This window comes from Cydia fagiglandana, chromosome 13 (genome assembly GCF_963556715.1).
Source record: "Cydia fagiglandana chromosome 13, ilCydFagi1.1, whole genome shotgun sequence".
In the NCBI taxonomy this organism is placed as follows: domain Eukaryota; kingdom Metazoa; phylum Arthropoda; class Insecta; order Lepidoptera; family Tortricidae; genus Cydia; species Cydia fagiglandana.
Window position 1 is genome coordinate 9,837,082 of NC_085944.1, and position 21,366 is coordinate 9,858,447.

General features: G+C 37.1%; 4 protein-coding genes across 5 annotated transcripts in view; 2 read left to right on the forward strand and 2 right to left on the reverse strand.

Annotated features, from left to right (window-relative positions):
• The first annotated feature begins 428 nt into the window (after nt 1-428).
• LOC134670192 (uncharacterized) lies at nt 429-2,199 on the forward strand. Its single transcript, XM_063527890.1, has 2 exons — nt 429-796; nt 1,183-2,199. Exons 1-2 carry the CDS (start codon nt 460-462, stop codon nt 2,133-2,135), a joined length of 1,290 nt encoding a protein of 429 aa, XP_063383960.1. The 5' UTR covers nt 429-459; the 3' UTR covers nt 2,136-2,199.
• Nucleotides 2,200-2,240: 41 nt separating this feature from the next.
• LOC134670193 (pickpocket protein 28-like) lies at nt 2,241-3,914 on the reverse strand. The gene is made up of 4 exons (XM_063527891.1): nt 3,745-3,914; nt 3,403-3,667; nt 2,738-2,936; nt 2,241-2,539 (listed from the first exon to the last, which is right to left on the reverse strand). The coding sequence occupies exons 1-4, from the start codon at nt 3,900-3,902 to the stop codon at nt 2,289-2,291; spliced, it is 873 nt and encodes a 290-aa protein (XP_063383961.1). The 5' UTR covers nt 3,903-3,914; the 3' UTR covers nt 2,241-2,288.
• A 424-nt stretch (nt 3,915-4,338) lies between these two features.
• LOC134670200 (sodium channel protein Nach-like) overlaps nt 4,339-21,366 on the reverse strand; it is a 31,112-nt gene continuing 14,084 nt past the window's right edge. The window contains exons 1-13 of one of the 2 annotated variants that reach the window (XM_063527907.1): nt 16,047-16,665; nt 15,610-15,763; nt 15,223-15,429; nt 14,987-15,152; nt 14,777-14,922; nt 14,370-14,511; nt 14,193-14,273; nt 13,349-13,601; nt 11,723-11,918; nt 9,234-9,340; nt 5,648-7,793; nt 5,197-5,350; nt 4,339-4,463 (exon numbers count right to left, since the gene is read on the reverse strand). In XM_063527907.1, the coding sequence (XP_063383977.1) occupies nt 7,549-7,793; nt 9,234-9,340; nt 11,723-11,918; nt 13,349-13,601; nt 14,193-14,273; nt 14,370-14,511; nt 14,777-14,922; nt 14,987-15,152; nt 15,223-15,429; nt 15,610-15,698 (1,632 nt within the window). In that variant the 5' untranslated portion in view covers nt 15,699-15,763; nt 16,047-16,665 and the 3' untranslated portion in view covers nt 4,339-4,463; nt 5,197-5,350; nt 5,648-7,548. Of the gene's footprint in view, nt 4,464-5,196; nt 5,351-5,647; nt 7,794-9,233; nt 9,341-11,722; nt 11,919-13,348; nt 13,602-14,192; nt 14,274-14,369; nt 14,512-14,776; nt 14,923-14,986; nt 15,153-15,222; nt 15,430-15,609; nt 15,764-16,046; nt 16,666-21,366 lie in introns of those variants that run through there. The other variant, XM_063527908.1, reaches the window with a different exon arrangement.
• Nucleotides 10,932-11,356, forward strand: LOC134669796 (acylphosphatase-2-like). The gene has a single exon (XM_063527419.1). The coding sequence runs from the start codon at nt 10,989-10,991 to the stop codon at nt 11,292-11,294; it is 306 nt and encodes a 101-aa protein (XP_063383489.1). The 5' UTR covers nt 10,932-10,988; the 3' UTR covers nt 11,295-11,356.

Sequence of the window (21,366 nt, forward strand, 5' to 3'; positions counted from 1 at the left end):
ATAATGATTTGCACAATCATATTACCTGATTCCGACTTCAATTCTTCCAATGACGCCATTGCGGTTTTCTTCGGGCTTTTGATTGTTGGCAAGAAATCTTGCCTATAGATAAATTAAGGATCTGTGAGTATCCAACTGAAAGACAAGCCTTTCCTCTGTATATAAATACCTACAGCATTATTAGAATTGAAACAACTATTTAAATGCCAGCTATGAAAAGAAACGCCATACTGTATATTATTAAATTCCTATCCGAAGACTAGTACGTTTACTGCAACTTATCTTCTGTACTTTCCTTTGCTTTATCAGTTACATACAATGTGAGTTAATATTTGCGCTTAATTAATTATTTATGATAAGCATCAAACTAAAGTAAGAATTCAGTGTCTATTTCATATTATGAACAAAAAGGTTTGAGAGAACACTAAAGTAATCGTCTACTTATGTGAAATTAACACAATGGAGAATATTAAAAAAAATTCGTGCGACACCGTTCAGTACATAACTGAAGAGGACATCAAATTGATTGTTACCAAATATGGATATGCAAGCGGAGACGCTGCCATTGAAAAATACGACGTACACTATGCAAGTGACAAAATGATCGGATTTGTGGCAGACTATTTGAAACTACAAATATCTGTAACTTCAAACGGTGCACGAAAATTGTTGAGTTTCTTCGTTAAAGCAATATCTAAGACAAATGAGGCTAAAGCGAATATGGCTAAGGATTTTGGGGCCCTTGAAAAGGAAATAATATTTTATGATGTTATCAAAAGGAATTTAGCAGTACCAGGTGAGTTGAAAATACCTACTAGTTTTTTTTTACAATACTGGGTAGTTTCATTTGTTTTTATTATCTCGTGTCTATTAGGTATCTTAACAACTCGAATTAATAATAGGGTTGAAATGAAACTTGGCGGTAGCTACTATTTATACATCATATTACATATTATACTACTAACCATTCATTCAATTCCATTATGTATAATTATAAATAAATAGAAAGAAAGTTGTATGTTGTCGATCTCCTAGCCTAGTCGGTAGTGACCCTGCCTACGAAGCAGGAGGCCCCGGGTTCGCATCCTGGTAAGGTCTTATCAAGGGTGGTTCTAGGGGAGGGGGGGTTGGATCATGCGAATCAAGAAATAGGTTTTTATTTCTTCAATATCTTAATTTCAGGTTTGAAACCATGGAGTCCACATTTTGTAACACGTCTACAAGACGCTGTGGTTTTCGAAGATTTATCGGCTTTACAATACGAGATGAGGAGTAGATATGAAAAATTTGATAAACAACATACCATGCAAGCCCTTCAAGCACTGGCCAGATTCCATGCTGGCTCTACCATCTTTGAGGAAACAAAAACTAAAGAATACCAGCGTCCTTATACAGTCAATGAACAATATAAGGAAACTTTAGGAAGAGGTGGATACATAGAAACCGATCCTTGGTTCGTTCAATGCAGAATCGCTGCCTTAGGAGCCGTAAAAGCCTTCTCAAAGTATAGATTAAATGTAGATTACATGGAAGTGATTGAACGACGCTGGAGTATCGTTTTTAACTCCGCTTTATCTTTAGCAGATGCCTCTTCAGAACACCGTAACGTTATATGTCATAGAGATTTGTGGAATAATAACATTTTATTTCATTACGAAAAGTTAGAGGATAATAGTGCTGTGCCTGATGATTGTGTCTTTGTGGACTTTGTGGCAGCGCGCTGTATGCCCCCTGCAGGCGACGTCATGCAACTTCTTCACTGCAATCTGAATCCGCGCTTCCGGAAAGACAATCTTCATACTTTCTTGAACTACTACTACGATGAACTCCAAGTTATACTGGAAAATAATAATATTGATATCCTGGATATTATGAGCAGGCAAAAATTTATGACTTCAGCCAAAGAACAAAATCTATGGGGTCTTGTAACTCACGCTTGTTTAGTGCAAATATTTTGGATGGATGATGATGTGACGGCAAACGCCTTTGCGGAGTCCGCACAATTTCATAAAATAATGTACCAAGACAAAGCGACTTATATTAAAAATATAATGCAAAAGGATGATGGTTTCAAGAAGGTTCTGATGGAAGTATTTGAAGAATTTATTGAAGACTATCTTCTAAATGAAGATTAACTTATAATCATCGCAAATGACTATTATGCTACTATACATAGGTATATTATTATGCTAATACATATATCGATAATAGTGCATTATTATTAATTTTTAACATATTTTGTGTAAGGGATTAATATGTCACTGTTTTAAATACAGATTTGATTAAATCTAACTTTTTAAAACCCGACGTTTCACTTGGTTCAAGCCAGCTCCAACATTCCCTTCATGATAGCTCCACTCCTTGTTGGGTACAAACTTATTGTCTTCCAACCGACGGTTACCAAACTTCCTATGCCAATGGTCGACGCCCCTCTGGCTGTAAATATCGCAAAAAGGACGCAGCAATAGTATGTAGACGAATTCCACAAAACTCAAGATGCTAGCGCCGAGAAACAGTCCACCTGTGCCTCCCGTGGATACTGAAAATGGAAAATCAAATACATATGAGAATTTTCTGCGTATAGTCCTACTCCTAACAACATTTCAAAAGTATCGTTCTGACAGGAAGCATGAAACTTAGCATGCACGTATGTAGCTTATTTAGGTACGAAAAAAATTGGAAGAAGACAAATCGTCGAGCAAAATTTGCTGTGGAGATCCATGCTGTTCACACTTACCCACAAGATCCAGTATGCCTCTGACCACGTTTCTCTTATATCGCTCGCTGGGTAGTATAGCTAGTTCGATATGAACGGCAGCAAACTCCGTTGAGGCGGTGAGTTTGAAATCTTTGACGACAGATATCTCTGCCTCTGTGCATGATGGTAAACAGTCGCAGTACAAACCAGGACGATTTGACCATTTGGCTTTCAGGACCTAGAAGTTAGATAACAATTATTTTAACGACTGGAAGTAGACAGAACTTTTATTATTGTTGCAAGTCGTAAGATCTTTTTAATTTTTTTATTGTAAAAGTCAGAGCAAGTTATGACTGACTGAATATTAAATCCATACTAATATTATAAATGCAAAAGTTACTATATGTCTGGCTTTACCTAAACTGAACTATTACTGAAGCAATTTAGATGAAATATGATATGGAAATAGTGAGGCCCGGGGAAGGACAGGGAAAGGGGGGTAGACTTGAAAAACGCAAAAATAAGTCGCGGGTAGGAGCTAGCAGATTAATCAATTCCTGGCACGAATCATGGTCTTCCATAATTGTTAGTCATAATTGAAAAAGGGTAAAATTAATCACGACTTTGGTGTGGCAAAAAACTACGAAGTTTGGAAAAGAAACTTACCGACACAAAAAACTACGAAGTTTGGAAAAGAAACTTACCGACAGCTCATTAATGTGGTTATTAAGGCAAATGATGCCATTGACGTCGCACTTCAAATGCTCTGGGACGTTAGGCGTGAAATAATTTGTGCAATTACAGAATCTGATCTGCGCGTCTTTTCTGCACTGAACCGTACAAGCACTGTAGGAGTAGTGGCGGTAGACATCCAAGAAATTTTCGTCTGTGTACCGACATTTCCTTTTTACTGGAGAAATGAAGCGAGCAGCCTCGTCGTTAGCAATGGTTCTTATTGAAATGTAGCGTCTGTAATTATAGTTGACAACTTCGTAAATAATCGTTATAACTTGACATTCGTACATTATAATGCGATCGAGACTTACTTTTGGGAAACTTCAGGAGCGATTGTCAGAACGTCTGAGCCCAGTGTCGTCTGAGATGGCACGTCTTCTGCATTTAAAACGTACACGTTGGCGCTCACCATCACGTTAAATTTAATAGCTCCCGGGCCAGTGGTTCTATTGCTTATCATAGGGAACATAGGCGGATTGGGATCTCTGAAACATTAGTTATTTATTTAATCAAGTTTGTGTATCTAGTTTTAACAGCCTAAGTAATAATACAGAAGATAAACTGTCTAGAACTTATATTATATATATTTATTCATATACTCTGTCAAGCAATTTCCGTCAGTATAAAAGACGGCAAATTAAATAAATTTAGGGGAAGGGTTATCGAAGAAAATTTTAATTTCGCGCCTTTTTCTACTGACAAACTCGTTTGACTGGTTATAGTATTTTTTCTGTGAAACCTAAAAGTTATCATTGGGAGGTTTTACTTTGAATCTAAAATAATTAAAAACGATGTTGGATACAATAAGTACCTATGTACGGGAGCAACAGAAAGTAGGAAAATGTGTAATGTAATCAGGGTCTAGAGATCTAGTTTTACTTGAATATTTAAGTACTTGCCTTCCTTGTATTGTATTAACGGCAAAACATGTGCCAAGTTCTGTGTCCAATGGTCTGAAGTATGCACAGCAACTGAAGGGTTGGTCGTTCCAAGAACAGTTGGTCAACATTTCTTCACAAGGAGTCCTAACCTAAAATTAATATTTCATTGAATTTGGATAAATACCTACTTGTCTCAAGTCAGTGTTTTTTCATTTTGCATTTCATCATCATCATCATCATCTTAGCCATAAGACGTCCACTGCTGAACATAGGCCTCCCCCTTGTTATGGGCGGTGAATGCCATAATCGCCACGCTTGGCAGGCGGGTTGGCGATCGCAGTCGACTACACCGAATTTGAGGGACGCTGCTGCCCGTCCACCGGTGGTCTTGGACGTAGTTTAAGGACATACCCGGGTCCGGGTCCGGGTGCATTTACATCCAAACAAAACACTAAAAATATCCGTTTTAAGCTAGTATCTGCCGTCAATGTCTAGATCTAGAATAATTACAAAGCAGACACTTTCCCTAAAAGTTGTCAATGTGGATAAGATCGACATATAAAATGTTTGATTGGGAAGACCATCACATGGAAACTCTTGTACCTATTTGAATACGTACTTCGCTCAGACGCAGTCAGATAGGAAGAGCTCCGCTAGCGGAGCTCTCGGTAGAAGAGAAGGAGCTCCTTCTCTTCTACCGACCTTCTGTAAATGGAGTAGGTACTTACAAACGCAAGAGTTAGAAGCGACGAAAGAGCTTGATGTACACAGTCTTACCCGATAGACGCGCGGTCTACATCTACCTTAATTACGTGGCATTTCCTTCAGCTGAGCGGATACCAGGTGACGAAAAATACTAAGAAGAATTGTTTCAATTCTTACCAGATTGGCGTAGTAACTGAGGTTGCTTTTGACGCAGTCTGGCAAGGGGTCCTCTAACCCACAGAATTGCGACGTGTAATAAGTTATCCCTTTGAAATAAGCCAGTTCTTTTAAAACTTCTTCCATGTTAAAATCGTGATCTTCTCCCCAGACCCTTAAATAAGATGTTAAGTATAATAACAATTTACAATACCTACTTGCTTGTCGTCATTCCACATATAAAATATGATATAATACACATTACACACTAGTTTAAAATTATCATTTTAATTAATGTTAAGTAACCTTAAGTAATTCACACACGTTAGATAGCGGATACCTACCTTTTTACTCAAATTAAGGGGGTTACCTCATGTTCTATTTTTCATTCATTTTTGATAAACGCGTACCGCCTTAGCTACACATCTCACACATAAAAATACTACGTTTAGGTACTTAGTGAAGTACTTACATATCAGAAACATGTTCAATACGTGCGGAATTATCATGTTCGCAGACCGCCACGGATGGAAAATGAGTTTGCCAGTCTTTGTACGTAGTTTCCACCACAAAAGAAATAGGATTATTCTGGAAGGCGTAGTATTGAGCTTCTATAAGAAGAGATGACCCGTACCAGGACATTGCCACGAATATTAACCAGAAAATCCTGCGATATGTCAAAGCACCAGAAATAAGTAATATTTAGAGCACACAACAAAAATAATGTTTACACTGAAATAAACAACAACAGTGGAATTGCTTTTATATACTACTTATGTGGCAAATAAGCATACGGTCCGCCTGATGGTAAGCGGTTACTGTAGCCTATAGAGGCCTGCAACTCCAGAGGTGTTAAACGCGTGTTGCCTACTTTGTAAAAATCTGTAAGTACACTCCTTATTAAAGAATTCCATACTGCATACTGCTCCATAAGAGGAAAAACTCTTAAATTCTACGGCAGGAGATATTTCTTTTGCATTAGATATTTTAAATATCTTACCTTTCAACCCAATGTCGCTTAGAATCGGCGATAAATCTGAAACCGTGTATAGAGGTAGTGTCAGGCAAACTTTTGATGCCGTTCCACCAAATTTCGACATATCTTTTCATTTTTATATCCATGTTGCACGTGTCTCGACTGAACTCAAAATAAAACGTTTCACATCCAAATTATTTTATTAGTGCGTCAAATCATACCATAAAACTCCATGGCTATTATAACCTAGATATTTACAAAGCATAACTCTCGAAAACTCTTATCAATACTAATGATAAAGCCTCAATTTCGACTCTACTCTTCACCAGTATAATTATAATATCGAATAAACCTAATAGCGTGGTCCGAGCTTGCGATCTTGAACCTTGATAAGGTAATAAATAATTCAGACTAATTGCGTATCCCATTCCATGGCAAAGCTTGGTACAAAGAGATTTTATCGACGCCATCGCCAGCGTGGAAACTACGCAGATGTTTGATTTATCTGTCGTCATTACAATGCCTTTCTGCGTGCGCTTTGATTTATTTCTGATAAGATTACTCGCAAATTAATTTTTAATTACAAATATTAAAGATACATTGTTCTAATACGATGGTATGTGTTTAAAAGGTGGTCTGTGCGGTTTTTAACAATAGATTGAAATTTTTCGAACCTTTTGGTTAAGGCGATTTGGTTAAACTATAATTTTGCATGGACGTTTTGTTAATTCATTTACAAAATTGTAATTACGTAATTTACGTATTATTAAATTGTAATCTTGTATTTATAACAAATAATTACCTTAGACGTAATAAACCTATGCTAACATTATCAATATCCCTTCAAAATTATTTTAAGAGTTTCGCAGCCAAAATGACACAAACCCTTATAATTTTGTCGGGTCCGTCTGACCTCCGTCTCCAACCGATCACTTAAAATTTGAATAACAGAAAAAAATGTACATAGTTAAGGACCTAGCTCAATATACTTACTATATACTCTTTGACCTAGCTGAAATTAGTCAAAACTTAATTGATTCCATTGATTTACGAAAATTAATTAAATAGAATAAATTAAATTCAGACTAATCACTGCTTTTTACTGCGCTTAATTATGTACAATTTTTTTTCAAATCACTCATAAGATAACCTTATAGATATAATAGGTACTTATAGACTTTTGCTTCTACTGTTAACGAAAATAATGGCCAGCCAGATTATATCACCCGTGCAGTGACCCGTGCGAATACCTACAATTTAACTGTGGGAAAAGCCAAACATCTGTGATATAATTAATATTCATCAAATTCTCAAGCAAATAAACCCTTCATTCCTCAATTAATAATTCTCGTCTTACAGCATCGATTTGGTCACCTCACGATTTCTTTATCTTTTATTTATTGATGCTCCTGTTGATTTTTCTGCACATTATTCCCCAGCTCGTTCCAGTAAATAGGCCGATATCTCGTGATGGGCTTGAAGTGGGGAGTGGGGGGTTGAATGGCGGTGAGGTATTGTTGCCTCTGCCGTTGTCTGCGCGCGTGCACTTCGCGGAACAACTTCACGGTGAAGAAGTAGAAGAATTCGAGCACGGATACGAAGCTGAAGCCGGTGACGAAGCCGCAGGTTGATCCTATATTACCTGCAGTGCATGTTTATGAACATCGCTTAAGAGCTATTAAGTACTTAGTCCAAGAAATGAGTAGGTATAATTTAAATTGTTCCTTCAGTGGCAAAAATACCTGTTGTATCAGGTAATAAGATATTTTCAACTTCGTCCTTAGAAGATATTTTTATTGTAACTGTGTCGGAATTTATGCCTTCTCACAGAACACAAAATAGTCATCCGCGTCCAACATTGTAACCCAGGCAAACAAATAATCAGTGATCGGACAAATCATCGCAAAACCATCAAAAAACATTTACTGGAGGTTTATTAAAGTCATATTATGTAAGTACACAGCATCTTTATAAAATTTCCCAGGTTATTTAAAAAATTGCAGTTGAAAATTGTTAAAAAATTGGATTATGTTCCATACAATATTTAGTTTTGCGATAAATTGTCCGAACTCTGCCAATAATTCATCCTAGTTACACAAAATATCCCGGGTATGTCCTTAAACTACGTCCAGGACCCGGGTATGTCCTTAAACTACGTCCAAGACCACCGGTGGACGGGCAGCAGCGTCCCTTAAATTCGGTGTACTCGACTGCGATCGCCAACCCGCCTGCCAAGCGTGGCGATTATGGCATTTACCCCCCAAAAAAGGGGGAGGCCTATGTTCAGCAGTGGACGTCTTATGGCTGAGATGATGATGATGACACAAAATATCAAAATGTTGGCGAATATAAGCATAAATGACTTAATTAATTGATCAGGTTGTGAAAAAGTTACGTCAGGTTCGGTCTGTTAGATCCCAGACAAGCTGTTTACTATTCGAACTTTCTAGTCTTAGCATAGGTTTTATAAAACCTGTTAGTTTAGTCACTATCACTAGCGATTAGCGCACCGTTCAATCAAAAATAGCAGACTAAAGCCAGAAATTTGATAATGTTACAAAAAATTCTATGCTAGGATCCAAGCAACTCTATAGTCTTCATGTAATAATTTTTTTTAGGTAATCAATCCGATAAATAGTCCAAAACACAGTAAGTAAGTGATTGTAAAAGTGTTTGGTAAATCATTAACAATTTCCAAGGGGTAAAAATTTTAAAAATATTAATCCGCAGATTAGGTGACTAAGTAAATATTATAACTTGTCTGTCTCATGTCTGGTCTTCGATTTCTCGACGACAGGTGATTTGGAATAGATTTCTTTTCTTGTCCTATATAATTACATAGGTCCTGGCGGTCGCCATATTGGATGCGAATTCGCACGTTGTCTGGCGTGCGAGCGAGACCTCGATATACAATATACGCGCATAGGGCTGTCACGCTCATACACCGGAGCGTCGTGAGAATTTGCATCAGTGTGATAACCGCGTAATTTTATTGGCTTTGTCGTAGTCGGGTAAGTTGCTTTCTAAAAGACAAAATGGTGTAAGGTATTTAAAACTAAATAGGTAGTAGATAGGTACTTACTTATTAAATCGAACCATTTCATAATAACGTTTTGTCCGTAACAATCCGCCACTTCTTTAGCGTATTTCACATGAACAATCGACGCCCCAGTGTAGTTGGCACCAACTCTGAAACAAATGCATGACAATACTGGTTCCGAACTGAGCTTAGTTCGTTGCTATTGTTGTTAACGTGGTTGGACTAACTTCTGTAAACGTAGGCCCTGTTGCATTTTGTTATAATACAAGAACATGTGAATATAATCACTACGTTTTACTTCAACACAGGTAAAATATACTTAGTGGTTATATCATTGGTTATATTCTCTTTGCGACACAAGAATACCCGAAACCATGGGCGAATGTCAAACAAACGTCAGCTCATGCAAAATTCAAACTAGTACGTATTTTTTCTTCTAATATACATAAAATTAAATAAATAATGCCAAGAAAACCAAATTTAAAACCGCCCGTAGTTCACCATGCAGATTTTGAGGTTTTCGGAAAGGTGCAAGGCGTCTGCTTTAAAAAATACACCCAGAAAAAGGCCATGGATTTAGGGGTAAGGGGATGGGTGATGAACAGTCCTCACAGCACCGTGATTGGCCAACTGCAGGGTGCTCCAGAGAAGGTGCAGGCTATGAAGAGCTGGCTACAGCTGATAGGGAGCCCTAAATCCAAGATCGGAAAGGTTGATTTCAAAAATGAAGGGCCGATAAATAATTGTAGCTTTCAAACTTTTACGATACGCCGTTAAATGTGGCTTGTTGCATAATAAATGTCCATGTGAAACTCACTAATCGATTTTTTTTTATATTTTCAGTAGGTACAGTAAATTTGGTCAACATGACAAACATTGGCTGGCTTTGACACAGAACCATTGTTTGTTCAAGTAAGGTAATTTTTGTCATGGTAGGCAAGCAATGTTGAGGAAGTTTACGGTAATAGTTTATATAATATGAATCTTCGCTTAGGTACCAATTAAAGTATTGTATTATTAGGTACCAATTAATGTATTAATTAAGTTGCTAAGCCTTAGTACAACAGTAAAGATAGGAATCCACGGGTGACAAATACCCAGTAGCAAGTGAAGGCGATAATTTTACGTTCGTAACGTAGCGGAGGTAAGTAATATTGATTTTATTTATTAGAGATTCTTCGGAAAGAGAAGACTTGTGGAATGTATGGGAACCAATACACACTTTCGTCTTTTCTTCAACTCGTCTCTTTCCGCACAGACTCTAGCCACGAAACTCAGACGAGTGAACCATATACGTACTTGTAGGTAAGTATCTACAGATGTGCAAGTCACGGAAAATATACAAAAGTTGGAATAGACTTCTAGGAAATATGAGGGAGGAAAATTTCACAGGAATCAAGGAAAACTTTCATTTTGGAAATGAAAAATTTCGATTCCTATACCAAAATGTAAGAAGTTTCCGAAATCATTCCATGTGGAAAAGGTCAGAGAGCGCTGTTTTAAAACGTAGTGATTATATTCTCTTTGGCGCTGTTATAATTAACTTAGGGTGTAAATAAACTGAATCTAAACATGTATTGAATGATAAATTAACGGGAGCTGCCAAGCTCTGAGTATATAATGTGAACGCGCCCTAAAAATGTTGCATAGCAACCTTCTCGCTGCTTTTGAACAAAACCTAAACGAATGCCGTTTCCAAAGCAACAAAACATATTTAAGTCAAATTTTTCGTATTTTTACACGATAGCCTACAAAAATTTTAACACGTCGAACAAGTAAAGAAAAAGGTATTGAAGGATGGCGAGCAACAAAGCTGTGACTTTGGGAACAGCCGATTTTGAAGTTTTCGGCAAAGTGCAAGGCGTTTACTTCAGGAAACACACGCAGAAGAAAGCTCTCGAGTTAGGACTGAAAGGTTGGGTAATGAACACCGCCCAAGGAACCGTGGTCGGACAACTCCAAGGACCGCCTAAAGCACTACAAGACATGAAGGTCTGGTTGCAAGAGGTTGGTAGTCCGAAGTCCAGAATTGAGAAAACTACATTCAAAAACGAAAGCCCCATCAACAACTATGCCTTTAAATCCTTTGAAATACGTCACTAGTGTGTATAATTTTATCGATAACTTTTTTTACTCAATAAATAAATTTTTCCACATTTTGTAAACCGGTGCATTTGATCCTTTTGTACACCTACTATTAACTACTTTCTTTCTACTAGTATAGGCAGGATATAAGGGGACGAGGGTGACAAACTGACACAAAATAATCGATACAAATTCACTGCAACACCATCAAGTAGGTCAATAGCCAGGTCCACCGTCCACACAGGAGCATATGCGCGAGGCAATTTCCTCGCGTACGAAACGGTCAGTGTAGAGTGCCTCGCGCGCGCCGCCTCGACCGAGATCGGTCGCTCTGTGTGGAACTATGGATCCGGCTACTAATTCTAGTACTACTTTTAGTAGATTTCATTCATAGTTTGAATCCTGATTCCTGATAACATTAACACAGAACAAAAGTTACTACTTACACCCAGTTTTCTCTATCTTCATCCGGCACGCTGTTCAAGTGGCTAGGATATATGACGACGTTGTTAAAGTCGTAGTAATACAGGGTCTTGGAGCACGAAGGGTAGCACATGGGGCAGGGGATCCCTCCGCCCACCTTGTCGAGTTCCAGCTCTGGTGGTATCTCGTCCACTTCGGGACGGACGGTGATGGATTGAGCTGAGAACAAAATGGGGTTACATTGTTCAGTTTTTAGTCGGTTGTAGATAAGTTGATGCATTTCAAAATTTCTTGATACCTACAGCTACACCTACCCACTGCGATCGCCTCAATACTTAAAGTTGGTCAAGCAGATCTTGTCAGTAGAAAAGGCGGCAAATTTGAAAAATGTAGACGCGAAGGGATATCGTCTCATAGAAAATTTTAATTTCACGCCTTTTTCTACTGAAAAGATTTGCTATAGTTATCAAATAAATGTCGTTCACCGTAAGTTATTGTCACACTAGCTTCTTCCCGCGACTTTGTCTAGGTGGAAAGATGGTGATGATTGACAAGATCTACCCGATGTCCTTCGCCGGGCCTTAAAAAAATCTCTATACCAAATTTTATTAAAATTGGTTCAGCCGTTTACTTACGAGGTAATAGATACACTTAAAGAGTTACATTCGCATTTATAATATTAGGGATTATTGAAAATAAATCCCGTCGTTCATAAAATGGCAGGATTCTCATGCTGGTTATTAATTTCAAATGTTTGAAAAAGAGTTGAAGGACTTGAGACTTGAACCATCGGGTCAAACTCCAGCCCAATACCTACAGAAATAATAATGAGTAGTTTACGGTGGTGATATTTAATTTATATTTCAACATTTTCAACCTTGCAACGATTCAGTGATTGACGATGATTGATCTACGAATAGTTACCATTCCAAACTGTGTTGCAGAATTCACGCCTAGTCCAGTGATCATTAGAATGTGCACGTTAGAATTTGATGGATTAAATCACGATTTAGACCTTTTCAATGCCACTGTACGTTCGTACAGTCAATATTATGTTACTCTTCGAAGGCCGCAAAATTATGTGATACGTTCTTATGGCTCTACAAATAGGATCGTATCAGATATTTTTGCGGCCTTCGTTGTATAACATATTACAATAACAGGTGACTGTGCATCATTTATCAACAATTAAAAGAGATCTTAGAGATCCGACCAATCAGGGTAACCATAATGGTAACATGTATCTAACAACAAAGTTAGGTACAAACCACGGGACAAACTGAGCCGTACGCAGTGCATGACGATTAGGTATATTGCCAAGCATACTCAGGGTTCAGATTGTAATACATGAGCGTATTAAAAAAAAAGGTTTTTTATTTGTATGAACGTGACGCACTGGAAAAATATTTATCAATACAAAATTTTGGGACACATTTTTTTATGTATGAGGCGTGAATGTACAAATGATTCTGAGTAATGAGCCCAAGAAGTCAATAATTTTGAAGACATTAATGAAATGTCTGATATAATTAGTTCAAAGATTGCTAGCTGCCATTGTTGACAACTGACAAATCACATCCATATTCATAACAAATTCATAACCTGTTATTACAATCAGAATAAGCCCCTAGAATCATCACTCAGCTTACCGAAATAAATCCCAAGGCACGGTATATCCCGCATATCACACGTCCTCCTATTATTGATCTTGGGCATGTTGAAAGGCGTGCAGTTGCAGTTCTGCAGCAGGAAGAGCATGCGACACTTGAGCATGCAGTCACTGTGCGTGTAGAAGGGCAGGTACGAGGACTCGTCGTAGAAGAGACAGCTGCGGAGCTTAACGGACACGTGCTGAATGTCGCGGGAGGCTTCGGTGAAGCTCGCTGTTACCATTACTGTCATCTGTGGGTATGTGCTGTCTTAAGTGCGACTGCTCAGTGAGAGTTCATACATTTGCTACTTTGCGTTTAGCAGCAAACTAATTAGCACTGGAACAGTGTTCAGTGCGAGTTAAGAGTTACACATTGATTAGTGTCAACAGGCTCAACACAGACCCTTAAAATTTAATGATAGTACTACAAGTATGTAGGCAGAAATTCAAACGGATTTTAGGTAACAACTTAGTTGTTGCATTTTAGCTAATTAATAAAAATTCTAAATATATTTATTTCAAAAAATTTACATTCCAGTAGAGGCATTAGAGTGATCCCCACACTAAGCTCCGATTCAGATTTGCTAATTATGAGGAGTTTTTGCATACGTACCTAGTATTGGTATTTGGGACTGTAAGGGTAATCTTAGCCAACTACTTATTTTAACAGCTTGTGGGTTTAAATATTATCAAATTTATGTTGATTTTATAACATAGGTGATCAGAAAATTAGATTTTAGGTATATGATAGCTGTACCTATAGTTATTATAAAAAAATAAACTGGGAGACAATGTGAAACTAATTGCTGATCCATTTTTGAAACCGTAATGGTTTAACTTACGTGAACGCTGGGGCTAATTATTTTCATTGAAAAACTTCCGCTTGGTGCATCAGGAAAATCATAAGCATCTGAAAACTGTAACTGAAAACATGGTATGTCATTTAAATAATATAAGAGCGGCAACTAAGTAGGTTCGTATTGACTCTAAAACGGAAGAAAAACAGTAAAAAAACTTACAGTCGAACCGAGAGATGGAATGTTGTAGTAAAAATCGTCACTATCATCTATCTTAAGTAGCACTTTGAGTCCCATATCGAAGTCAAAACTGGACTTGTTTCCGTACTTGTACATGTCCATGCTTCGATGGCCGCTGTTTCTGCTGAAATAAAGAGAGTCAGTCGGGAACATTAATATTTTGTTTTGATTTTGGATTTCGATAGATACCCAGTATCAGAAATACATGAAGTATAAGAATCCTTTTATTATTGGTCACGATAGAGGTATATATTTATATCTAATTCTGACTTATGTACCTATCATCAGAGAGTGATCATGTTTATTATTTCAGGAAAGTCGTGCAAAACTGTTTCAAGAAGAAAAGAGAAGATAGAAGGTGAGTATTATCTAAAGATTCTAAAGCATACTCTTCAAAAATATCGGACTGTCGTAGATAGTTGAACGTGCAACAAAAACCGTTCATAGTCAGCCGGAAGTTAAACAGGTGATTGCAATCCTCTGCCTTCTCGTTCCAGGCACATCGCAACAGCAAATCCTCGCAACGCGGGGTCAGCTGCAAACAAAAACCTAAGTTACACGTGGACCATACCATAGTTTGAAAATGTGATAATACCCACATTTCGCATTAGCTCCGTGACGTCGTAATCACCCAGTGCGATGTGGAGTTGCTTCGCTTGTGTATTGTCCCCACTTAAGCCTTGCAAGTTGTATAACTGACCCAGACCAAAAAGGAGCGACATCATCTCCGTTTTATTGTACTTCTTGTTACGTTCCTCTTTAAGTCTGAGTAAAAAATCAATGAGTTACATTAAGTGAGACTGCTTTAACGTGTACTAATGATTTTGAAACTTACAAGTTGTCAGCAAGCTCGGTAACGGCTCGCTTGCTAATCCTATTATTCGAGCAGATTCCCACAGCTGGGAAGATGATGGTGCTAACGGAGACACCTTCAGGCATTTGAGTGGTCACTAAAGGCGCCTTATAGTACTTACTAAAAGTAAACCAGACCAAGGATGCGGAACAGATCAACGCACTGATCAAGATTATGACCCAAATGATCCTGTGGACATAAGTTCAGTGACATAATAGTGCTAAAGTTGCGTAATAGAGGCAATACTGCAAATATGTAATTACGACAAACGAGTCTAAGCTCGCAGTAACCCAAACAAGTTAAAAACAACTTGCAATCAGCATTAAAACGAACAGGTAATCAGTAAGTACTTTCACGTGCGGACCTTACCTCTCCATGTGCGTCGTGCTTTCGTTTACTAGATGTTTAAGTCCACAAATCGAAGATTCAGAGCAATACTCTTTCCCGACCGTCTTCATGCTATTTTTTATCGTTTCATATTTGGAATATTCTTGCGAATTATTTCTATAACGACGCCGATATGCTAAAACGTAAGGGGACTGCTCTATATTCATATTTCGTGATTTATTTTCTTCGAAATATAAACCTGTGGGTCGAATCATTAGAAAAACTGGAACTACACTCGAACAAATGATTTTTCAAAGCGTACTGCGTATAGGCCAGCCATACTAGTAGTTAAATATTCGATTACTGTGATAAAATCAAACCGCTACTTTACGCCGTCATTTGTTTTGATTGATCGATTCTTCTCGTGTTGATTGATAAAAAGCTCATTTTATTCCAATCGATCTTTAGTAGGTAGGAACATTTTACTCAAATCTTCACATGCAATAATTACAGCTTCCAACTAATCACGTGCCCTGTCCGGCGTACCAGTTGCAAAACTGGTTGCCAAACAAAAACAACCATCTTCGTAACCACCCACATTCTCTCGAGTATTGCTTTGCCTTGCATCGCGGTATAAACTGCTCCCATTATACACATAGTTTGCACATAAGTAGACATCGTATTTTTTTTTGCATTTTTGGTGCAGCGGAGTGGTATAGATAATTCCAAATGAAATGGTAAATTAAGGTTAATAGGTAATTAACGCTAATTAATCATTAGGGTTTAAATTGCTAATACCAATTCCGTTAACACCACTCCGCGGCACCGAAAATGCTATAAACGATGTCTGGTAATAACTGACACATTTAGTAGTGACAACAGTGACAAGTAAATGATAAAGGCTGTCAATCTCCATACAAAACACACCAATACACCATGGGCCACTTAATCAAGACCCATATGTTTTGCACTAGCTGTGACGGTCAATTTAATTTACCACTCCTTCCTCCTAAACCTGCGTCCATCATATATCATGAGTTGCGTTCTCGCGCGCGACTTTACATCTTGCGCGACTTCAAGTACCTAGATATGGACTCGCGCGCGGGAACGCTACCTACTCATGCTAGACGGTCTGGGCTATCTAAATCGGTTAGTCTTAATTACCGAGGAAAAGTATCAGACAGAAAATATTTAGAAATTTTAACAGATCCTTATATCAAGTTTATAACGATAATGATGAGAGATGCAAATTGTATGGATATGGATATTATGGGTAATAAGATCAGCCAGGGCAATTATCATTACTAACTCTATAAATTACAAGAAGTAAGTCTAGCTAGAGCTAGAGCCTTACCTTACTACTCTTACTAGTATTTAATTGTTAGCTCATCTGTATCCGGTAGTAAAGCCGTTCCTATTCTGCCAATCGCCAACGTCGAAATAGATATATAGTAGTGTACCCTATGATGGGCGTGGAACCAGTAATGGGACAAAAAACCACAAATCCTGTAAAATAAGTGTCTAAAAGTAGTTTATAAACACTGCCTGTATATTATCATAAATAAGAGTCCTAGAGCTGTTTCAGTTTAAATTTTTATTAAATTTGGTTGTTTTTTAAGAAATTGGCGTCAACCCAAAAGTTGTCGTGTCACTGAAAAAAAATACCACTACGAATTCTTAACAACTTCGCTAAGAGAGGTGAGTTAATTTATTAAATTTTAATTAATTAATACTTGATGAAAACTAGAATGTGTTTTGTTAATTGCATTTACCATGAGATAAGGTATACAACATACTATGTTGTGACTCCACAGATGTAAAAAAATAGTGGTATTTGACCCAATCCCATTATAGGAGCTGTAAAACTGCATACCTCCTATAATGGGACAATTTACATAATGATGCTTGCCATGCCATCATTTCATGTTTAAACAATACAGAAGTAAAATGTAGTTACGAAATATGTCAACCAGGAGGTATGCTCGGACTTCGGATAAATTAATATCGTTTTTTAGTGTGGGTCAAATCTTGGTAGCCGAGTTTGAGCCACTTTCCCGTTTTCCGATTGAGTTGAAATTTTGTATTCGTAATTAAATATGCAAATCGGATAATAATGCAATATTATGATAACATGGACCAGATCTGATGACCTATTTCAATATTTTATACTGATAGAGCAGTGTCCATTACTGGGGGGCCCATTACTGGAGCTTTGGTGTCCATGACTGGAGAAAAATAGCATAGTTTTAATTTGTTAAGTATGTGGAAACTCATTGCAGTATCTTTGATACAACACGCCTGAAACATGAAAGACGGGTAGGACTTTCATCTTTCAATACGCTAAGCGGTAGACCATTCACATGTATTAGGGAAATATCACAAATACTCCAAATTCCCTCTTAAATGTCCCATGACTGGTGCTGTTACTATAATTCGGTCGACTAAGTTCAGACTTGTAACCTATGATGCGGCCTCGGTTGGTACACTTAGTGCATTACATTACATACAATTATGTAATGAACGGCAATTCACATAAGGAACATTTCGGGCAACGATTACCGGTCAGGCGCTCGGACGGCCATCACGAATGTTCTTTTTATAACCGCTTACCAAGCATTCGCTTCAGATGAACCACTTTAAGCAGCAGATTCAGATAAGTTCCACTGCTACAAGAAGGATTTTACTTGGACTGCCGCTTATATTAGGTACATTACATACCTACTTATTATATCTTTACTGAACCCATTTCGTTCTAATTCAATGACTCTGAAGGCATGAAGAGCAAAAGTCTTTGGTTTCATCTGACACATTACATTTGACCCTCAGTTGCGAGAACACATATATAAGAGGTAAACAATACGACAAGAACTAAATAATTTAAATTACTTTTTTACCCAACGCTATTAAAATGAAAAGAAAATTTAAACCAAAGAGAGACATTTTTAGGGTTCCGTACCCAAAGGGTAAAACGGGACCCTATTACTAAGACTTCACTGTCCGTCCGTCCGTCCGTCCGTCCGTCTGTCACCAGGCTGTATCTCACGAACCGTGATAGCTAGACAGTTGAAATTTTCACAGATGATGTATTTCTGTTGCCGCTATAACAACAAATACTAAAAACAGAATAAAATAAAGATTTAAATGGGGCTCCCATACAACAAACGTGATTTTTGACCAAAGTTAAGCAACGTCGGGAGTGGTCAGTAATTCATAATTCATAATTCATTTATTGCATTTATAATCATGTGTTACATAAGGTCTTACAAAGAGCATTTTACAGCTAGTGTTCACATGAACCCTGTTAGGGTACATAGCAATGTAAGTACTTAACTAAAACTTAATACTACAGTAAATTTAACCTAATTTTTATATGGCATGCAACATGACACGATTTTGTAGTGGAAAATTATTAAGAAAATTAAAATTTATTAAAAATAGTTTTCGGTTTGACTAGTTAACAAGTGGTTAAATTTAACATCGACAATAAAATAAATTAATTAAAAACATTTATGTTGTATAATTAATAATAAATTAAAAATATTTATTCATTGCTTATCAGTACTTGGATGGGTGACCGTTTTTCGTTTGCTTTTTTTTGTTTCTTTTTTTTTGCATTATGGTACGGAACCCTTCGTGCGCGAAGAATCCGACTCGCACTTGCCCGGTTTTTTTCAAGGAACAGAGACTAATTTATTACATAATTATTTTTAAGAACTTTAGGGCCCCAAAACGAGCATGATTAACTAAGAGATCCTTTACAAAACCACTATCGAATCATATCCGCGGATGACCGCCTAACTCGCCTAAGACGAAAGCTGTGTAAGCGAATGTAACAACAGCCGAGGTCTTCTCACCTTTCCCCGGCCGGCGCCGCCGTCACGTGCTTTTGCGCAAACTAATCTACATTCCCAATCTCCAGTGTTTCGGAAGCAACAGCATTAACAAAGGCTACGATTTCACAAGGTCGTAAGTCTAACGTTTAATCATTGTTTAAGTAATTAATTATAAGCCTGGTTATGTTTCGACGAAGGCTACCCATTAACTTACTTCCACTGATGGCCTGAAAGTCGAAAAGATTCCAAAATGACAAAATTCAAAATCCACATTTTTCCGTTACCAAAATCGAAACTTCCTTTCTTTATTCAATGTGACATCCTAAGTTATTAAATTTTATAAAAATATAGCTTTTTCCCGGGCTAAAATGAATCTAACCAGGTGGTTCTTCTGCTCGGATGCCTGTCGCCTTCTATTCCAAAATCAACAAAAATAACATAAAATTCGTCTAGAAATGGTCTAGGAATTCCCGGGGATGGGAACGGAAAGCAAGATAGGTACTAGTAACCCTACCTACCGCTACCGCTACTAACTATTCATACCTCACACGTTATAAGAACGCAAAACGACAGCACGGTAGACCGCAACGATTTTATATAAACAATGAAAATAATAATTAATAAGCTTAGGGCTAATAATAGTCGAAGAGCACCGTGAATCTTGTGCTACAGTTTGCACAACAAAAGGTTTATTTTTGGCTCCCGCCGCGTAAAATAATTTATTGATGCTCCAAGTTATGGGCTTATTATAAAGCACAAAATACGCCATAGAACAAATGTTTTATGCAAATGAGTGGACTGATGATGTTGCAGAATACAAATGAAAACGTCTATTGTACAGACGGTCATATTCTTCAAGAATTATTTTTAAATAATAATGTTAATATGTTTATTGCTTTCATATTGGTGTTTATACAGATGTTCTTAACTAATAATGTTCCACAATATGACACCCTGTAAGGGTATTGCAATGTTATCTAACACTTAAAACAATTATACAAGTTACAGAATACACAACAAATATTAGTCGCAAAATTTTTTTTTATAGTTAACTATAGTTAAACATATGCCTATTTATGGTATTTATTATCATCGAAAAATTCTTGTATAGAATAAAAACAATTACTTATTAAATAAGTTTTTAAGTGACCTACAAATTTCTCATATTTAAATTCTTCTGCTATTTCTTTAGGAAGATTGTTGAAAATTCTTATAGATATGCTATAGGGACTTTTATTACTCATTTGTAAATTACTGGCAGGAAGGGCAATCTTATTTTGATTTCTTAAGTTCAAGTTACTAGTATGACGGTCTTTAGTTTTCATATATAGGTCGGGATGTTTTCGTACAAATTTGCATGTTTCTAAGATGTACAGGGATGGTAAAGTTAAAATATTTAATTTTTTAAAGTAAGGTCTGCAACTTTCTGGATTTTTTATGTTACTTAATATTCTAATACACCTTTTTTGCAGTATGAACAAATCTACACTATTTGTGCTGTTACCCCATAATACAATCCCGTATTGGAGCCATGTCTGTGTAAATGCGTGATAAGCACTAAGAGCTGTTTTCAAGCCTGAAGTTTTTTTAATATTTCTGAGGGCATAAGCAAAGCATGATATTTTTAAACTAATTTTATCTATGTGTGTTTTCCAATTAATGTTTTCGTCAATATTTATACCGAGAAGATTACGGTTTTTTACGGGTAAAATTGGGTCGTTTAGGTAAGTAAAATTAACATCTAATGGACTCCGCTGATGGGGTCGGAATTGGATTAAATTTGTCTTTTTTAACCGACTTCCAAATCCCAAAGGAGGAGGTTATCAATTCGGTTGTATGTTTTTTTTTTTATTTTTTTTTTATGTGTGTTACTCCATATCTCCGTCATTACTGGACCGATTTTGAAAATTATTTTTTTGATTGTATGTATATGCATACAGATTGGTCCCGTTTTTGTCAAAATCCA

What these genes read in the sequence shown, in the direction of transcription:
- LOC134670192 (XM_063527890.1), top strand. Translation starts at nt 460, where the DNA reads ATGGAGAATATTAAAAAAAATTCGTGCGACACCGTTCAGTACATAACT. An exon ending in AAGGAATTTAGCAGTACCAG is followed by an intron (nt 797 to 1,182) that starts GTGAGTTGAAAA and finishes TCTTAATTTCAG; the next exon opens with GTTTGAAACCATGGAGTCCA.
- LOC134670193 (XM_063527891.1), bottom strand. Translation starts at nt 3,902, where the DNA reads ATGTTCCCTATGATAAGCAATAGAACCACTGGCCCGGGAGCTATTAAA. An exon ending in GCTCCTGAAGTTTCCCAAAA is followed by an intron (nt 3,668 to 3,744) that starts GTAAGTCTCGAT and finishes CTATAATTACAG; the next exon opens with ACGCTACATTTCAATAAGAA. An exon ending in ACCACATTAATGAGCTGTCG is followed by an intron (nt 2,937 to 3,402) that starts GTAAGTTTCTTT and finishes TCTAACTTCTAG; the next exon opens with GTCCTGAAAGCCAAATGGTC.
- LOC134669796 (XM_063527419.1), top strand. Translation starts at nt 10,989, where the DNA reads ATGGCGAGCAACAAAGCTGTGACTTTGGGAACAGCCGATTTTGAAGTT.